This window comes from Nuphar pumila, chromosome 5 (assembly GCF_984573655.1).
Source record: "Nuphar pumila chromosome 5, dmNupPumi1.hap1.1, whole genome shotgun sequence".
NCBI lineage: Eukaryota > Viridiplantae > Streptophyta > Magnoliopsida > Nymphaeales > Nymphaeaceae > Nuphar > Nuphar pumila.
This window is the reverse complement of record NC_143253.1, coordinates 30359639-30366031: the sequence shown is the minus strand read 5'-3', so window position 1 is coordinate 30366031 and position 6393 is coordinate 30359639. Positions and strand designations below refer to the sequence as shown.

At 38.2% G+C, this 6393-nt stretch overlaps 1 protein-coding gene across 3 annotated transcripts; it reads left to right on the top strand.

Annotated features, from left to right (window-relative positions):
• The first annotated feature begins 701 nt into the window (after positions 1-701).
• Positions 702-6129, top strand: LOC149837279 (uncharacterized). Of its 3 annotated transcripts, none has more exons than XM_090005939.1 (4): positions 702-1065; positions 1181-1446; positions 4332-4576; positions 5225-6129. In XM_090005939.1, the coding sequence occupies exons 3-4, from the start codon at positions 4334-4336 to the stop codon at positions 5981-5983; spliced, it is 1002 nt and encodes a 333-aa protein (XP_089862065.1). In that variant the 5' UTR covers positions 702-1065; positions 1181-1446; positions 4332-4333; the 3' UTR covers positions 5984-6129. The 3 variants fall into 3 exon arrangements, with proteins under 3 accessions (XP_089862065.1, XP_089862064.1, XP_089862063.1); XM_090005938.1 differs by having other exon boundaries at positions 704-1065; positions 4196-4576; XM_090005937.1 differs by having other exon boundaries at positions 725-1446; positions 4192-4576.
• Positions 6130-6393: the final 264 nt, after the last annotated feature.

Below are 6393 nucleotides of genomic sequence, written 5' to 3'. Positions count from 1 at the left end.
AGATTTTTTTTGGCACAAGGGTTCTACCTTTCCATTCCATTTTGTGGTGACCAAAGTTCACATGACATAAGACCACCCCAGTTTGAAACCCGCAAGGAGCATCTCTTCTCACAAGCCCGAAGGCTGGGTGAACTATCCAGTGGACAGAGAGAAACTCAAGGGTTTTACCAAGGAAAGTTTTACTTTGACCGACTGAAAAAGAAAAAAGGCGCATAGTCAAGAGATTTTATATTTCTACCTGCATGCAAGATGGAATTGAAGGGGAGTACGGAAAACATTAGTAAATTTTGGCTACTAAAAGTATAAATCAGGTTGTACAAACAGTTGCAGGTGTACATTACTGAAGTGTCAGTCACAAAACCATCCAAGGAATTATTTGAAGGTGGTTTTGTAGTTAAATATAGCAAAAAACAGCCACGGTGCTGCCCAGAAAATGAAAGAGAAAAAGGAAAGTAAGAGGAAAATTTCCAAGAAGATAATGGAAAAATTCGTGTCAAAAGATTAGAACCTTCAGACAAAAGAAAAGCATACATCTCAGAAGGTGGGATTGTGACAGCATCAAAAGAATGTCCATGTAGTGCTTCACATCACATAGAACACAATATATTTGTGTGTTATCCCACAAATAGCTCTCTCATCTTCCATCTTAAAGTTGGGTTTGCCAGAAAGTCTCTATAAATTTGGTGGCATCTTTGTGTTCAGAGAGACAAATGGAAAAGCTGAACATCCATAAGCCCAATTTTTTTACCACAACTCGAGTGAGCTTGCAGGAAAAAAACAGCAAAATAATTGAAAGTCAAGTTTTCTCTTTTTTATTCCCCTCAAATATAAATAAATTTTTAAGGACAGGCATGATTTTTAGCGTTTCCTCCATATCTTAAGGCTGGTTCAGTAGGAAACATGGGAACAATTATGAATAAATGTATAGTGTCAACTCTGTTTTCTTATGAATAGAAAAACAGGTCTTTGCTGACGCCCCACTATGCAATCCTTATCTGTGTTGCTTCCTCTCACTGTATCTTGTCTTCTGAAGGAGCTGTCCGGAATATCTTGTTCATAGCCTATGTAAGAGTGAGATTTTGTTTCTCTTCCATCTCTTTTTTCCCTCACCACCATCTTTCACCACTCCCAATCTGACTTCTTCATTTTTTCTTTTCTTTCCCATCTTGGTTTTTCAAAGCCTCTCAGCACCCCCAAACTCAGATCTTTATCTCTGCTTTGAAGTCTTGGGCGGTGCTAATTTTGGGCTAAAAGTAGGAATCTTAAACCACTACCTCAGATTTCTTAGTCCCCATGGCTGCTGATGGGGAGGCTGATCATCTTTTTGTTTCATTTGGTGATATGGTGGATGGATGAGACTGGTTAACAATCTAAGAATATGCATCATGCATCATGCATCATGCATCATGCAGAAGAATCTTAGCAGATTTTCTTGGTAGAATTCAGGTAAACTTTCCTGCTCATTTTGATCTGTTCCTCTGTAGTGTAAGAGTTGTCCATATGTTTTTCAGCTTTGAACTTCGTGATTTCCACTCTTTCAATGATGTGGTTATATCTCCAGAACTTGTTTTCCTTTCTATATTTACTATTATAATAGTATGGAGGAAATTTTTGATGGTTCCCTAGTAGGTTCTGTTTTCCAATTTTTTTTGGTCCCAGATATGAATTTTCTTTGAAATTCTATTTGAAGGGAAAAAGTTTTGGACCATAGAGATCACATTTAGGATTATTTACTTTATGCCACTTTCTCTGTTTTGTTGTACTCTGCCCTATACATGATGCTGAAGGATTTTCCTGACCTTGGATTTTGCTTTTCAAAATTTAAAGCGTAGAATCAGTTGTAGTGAGTAACTAATGCACCTGCCTGCCATATCAAATATATAACTTGCCAAGATCTTAATAAGGTTTCATATTGCGGAATCAGGAGCATGAGGAAGATCAGTTCAAGCTTTGCTTCTCCGTCCCCTCCACAGCAATATGCTGGGGGGATACAAATAATCACCCAAAGTTTGAGAACATCCGTTGCTTCTCCTTTTCTGTAACATGTTCTCTTATAACAACACAATGGTAGTTAAGATGATTGGGTTTTGTCGAAACGGCCAACTGCATACGGTTTGAGAGTGGAGTTGTTCGGAATCATGATTCAGGATGACTGATTTGCATCACTGTACAACTGGTTTCATACTCGGGTAAATCTGGAATTCTCATTCGGACTTCATAAATCCTTTAAACTGACAAAGAGATCGGAGGCCATGTTTAGGGATGATATATATGCAATTAATGTGTTTATCATCTGGCTCGATCATCCATGTCCATTAGTCTTCTTGAAAATGAGAGGATCTAAACCTGTGCTAAATTGTATTTCTGAATTATGTCTTATGTGGTTCTGCTGCCACAAGTTGTTATTACAACAGAGTTCTAGGTCCAACTTCCACTATTTGGATTAATCATAGGAAGCTCCTTTATTTGAAGGGTACTATGCACTCGAATCCTTGTGTTGCTGTTGTTGTTTTGTAATAAAAGAATCCTTGTATTGTCTAATATTGAATTCGGATGTCAAAACATGAAGCGCTTGGTCAACTTGTATGTGCTGATAGAAATTACCACGAGGGTAGTTTTGAGTTGTTTGAAGTTTCTTACAACCCTTGAGATATTTCGGTTAGACAGAGAAGAGTGTTAATAAGAGTTCAGTTTGTCCAAAAACTCTCTAAAGAATTTGGTAAAAAACTTATGGTTGGAGCTTCAAGAGATGCCTGGGGGCAACGAGCCTGCTGCATCATCTTTGTTTAATATTTTGGCTATAGGTGAACCCAAAGCACTATTAAACTTTAATTTCGTAGTTTATCATGCAGTTTCATGAATGCTTATGAAATTGTGGAGTGATGAATTGATTCAGGATGCAAGTTTCCCATGTTTAGTTGATTGTTGAATTAACTTAGGTAGCTGGAATTTTTCTAATTTGCAAGGTTCATCTGGTACATAAGTTAACTGAGATTGACTTCTGATGAAATAGATTTGCAGAACTCAATTCAAATTCTTAGTTATCAAATTGTCAACTTCCGTAGGCACCACAAAATGTTCACCAATAGTATGCTTGGAAAATCTCACCTACCAGTCAAATACTTTGATTTTTTTTCACCAATAATATGTTTGGAAAATCTCACCAACCACTCAACTAATTTGATTTTTTCATTTTTTCTATTGATACTATCTGTCATTTTGTGTTCTTAAAAACCAGAAATTTCAACTCACCAGAGTTTCCTGTCCTTGATTTGGCATGATACTGTATATGTAGACATCCTGCCATGCTCCTGTGGCTTTTCTTCACTGGGAGCTATGCTACTTCAGACTTTGGAACTTTGTAAGCTGAAAGTAGGTTGGTGCTCACAATTGTCCCAGCATGATTCTGTACTGGATTCACCATGCCTAACTTGAAAGCATCTTGGATCATGAACATGCACACGACAAACAACTTTCTATGACTAGCTCAAGATATTAATGATTCTTCCCATTTTGTCACATAAAACATGGATCATTCACTCAATTTCAAAAGTTACTACAACGTCAGTGGGCATGTCAGCTTAGTTGACACGAGTTACTAACTGCATGCTATTATTTCCTCATTGAAGCTGCATAAAAAATGTTTTTATTCTGATTCAAAAGTTTAAATGAATTGGTCATAATAAACAGGCAGTTATATGAAAATTTTAACCATTTTTTCTTCTTTTATGGATTTTCATGGCCTATCTGAGCTTTAACTGATAAAAAATTCCATGTTTGAACATTTATTTGCAGAACTTTTAGGTCTGGATAATCTTGAAAATGAAAATGTTTTGAGCTCGTCTTGGAAAATCAGCCTAGAAATGATTATACGGCTTAAGTATATCTGAACTGCAGGATTCTGCAACTGTTTCTATTTCCGGGATTCCACTGGTAATCTCTTGGTCGACAGGCTACAGCTGCGATTTGGTCCATGCTCAATCACCTGCTTGTGTGTGTGTGTGTGTGTTGTGTGTGCACATATTTATGCATATCTGTTCTATAGTTGTGTGAAATTTGTGTTGGTTAATGCCCTCAAATTCCATTAAGATGAAACCTTTCAGTTGTATGTATATTTAAATTCACAATTAAATCTTGAAAACCTTGATATTAATGATTTTGTTTATTTATTTTTTTAAACCTTTTGTCAAGATAGTTTACCACAGTGGGAATGGCTGACAGCTGAAGGGTTGGACGAGCCTTCTTTGTTAAGAGAAGATTTGCATAGTCTAGTCCCTTCAACTACTTTCTTATGATGAGGCTAAGTGAAGACAGATTCACTAATTTTGCAGGAATGGGAAAAAAAGTTCAGTATGTGGTGAATATATCTGTCAACCTGCCAAACAACAATCCTGATGTAGGACTAAGGGTTGACGGAGTGGATTCTTGGTCATCTTTCAAGAGCAGAACTCTCAACGGTGAAGGGAAGGCTGGATTCAGAGAAATTCAAGGGACTATGGATAAGTTACATGGTTGGTATAGTAGAGACTCTGTTAAGAAGACAATGCTCAAGCATGAAGAGATTTTTAAAGAACAGGTACTTTCCTTGCTGCTTCTAATTTGTTGGCACCCTTTTCTCCCACTGGCGTCCACATGCATGCATGCACATATGAACAAAGTGAAGCAAAAATTACAGTTCTTATGATGTCCTTCAGATACTAGTCAAGTTTAAGCTTGAGCAGTTGACTCGTGTGCTGATGTATAAGGCCCCAGCTCAGAGCTCTGGTATCTTCTGCTGTCACAGTATACCTGGCTCCAATCTTTGCAGGGAGCTGTGTGAATTTAGCCCAGGCATCCAGTTGGATCATGTGGCTGAGACCCTGTACAATGAAAGTCCTACCAAGTCAATGTTGGGTCTATTATTTGGTTTAGACCCCTAATACATCCCCTTTGGTAAATTCAGGAAGAGCCTTTGAATCAGGGCAGAGTTGTCTCAGGTCTGTGTTGTAGACAACCTGACTCAGATCCTGTTGGAGCTTGAAAATTCTTACATCATTTCAAATTTTGGTCTGAAATGTTTTATTGTAATGATGGGATCAAAGTTGCTCAATTCTTCTGACATTGACCTGAAACAAGACCTAGTCTCTAATCTCAATTGAACCACTTGTTTTTAACTTAGGGAAGAAAAACTCCATTTTTCTATGTTCCTGATCTTAATCACTTCTTCTCCGTCTTGGTGATGCAGGTATGTGAACTCCATCGGCTTTACAGAGTTCAGAAATCACTAATGGCTGAAATGAGGAATAAGAACTGTAAAATTCAATCCCATATCCATTCCCCCATTCTAGGAAAGCCCAATGCTCAATATGAGTACATAAATGCAGAACCTAAAACTGAGTTTTGGAACTCAGCTGTTAGCTCAAATACATGTAATTATCAATACAATAATCAGCATCCTATGAACGAAACATGCACTAGAGACAATGGACAGTGGTTCCAAGCGAGAGACTTGAACTCACAAGCTAGTTGTTGCTCTAGAGATACTTCGAGATCACAGCGAAGCTTCGACCTTGAACGTCCGGCTGAAGAATATACTGTTGATGATGTTAATGTTGCTGGTGAGGAGCACTGTGCTTTTCAGAGACCACTGATTGATAAATTGTGTGTCGGCAGCCCTCAGAATCAGTTTAACTGCACTGAGCAAGAGACCAATACCGAATTGGCACTCTGTACCGGGGGCAGCAAGGATGTACAGAAGAAAAGGGAATGGTGGGAGTGTTGCAATCCTGAATTTGGTTGTTCCAGCTCGAGCTCCAGAGAAACTAGATGGTTGATCCCATCAACTTCAGGTTGGTCTGAATCTATCAAGAAGCAAACAACAGAAACACAAAGGTTTATGATAACAGAGTCTCCAAAAGAAGAACGTAGTGGCGCTTTTGATCATGAAAGCCTGCAACAGCCTCAATGGATGTTTCAAGCATTACCTTTGCGTAGGACATCGTGAGCTGTGATTTTGTGCAAGATTTTGAGCCTATGCCAATTCTTAAAAATGGGTTCGTGTTCGTTGAAATCCGATGAATAGTGCATTTTCTTCTGTGTAATGACTATCAGATAGTTTTGAATTTTTTAATACAAATGAAACCATACGCATCCCTGATGCGCACAGGCAGTAGATTGACGCAGTTCATGACTAACAAAGCCATAAACTTTCAACTGCACCCACTGGGTCATGATTGTTGTATGTTATTGGATTATAAGGGCCTACTGGTTATGTGTGTTTGTGCTTATTTTGAACATTTTTTCTACCTGTAAGAAAACTGCTAGTGGGGGACTTGGAAAGCCTTGAGGTTCATATTTTAAATCATATTCTGATAGCCCCAAGGGTTTTGTTGTTGTGGGTGTTAGAAAATCGTG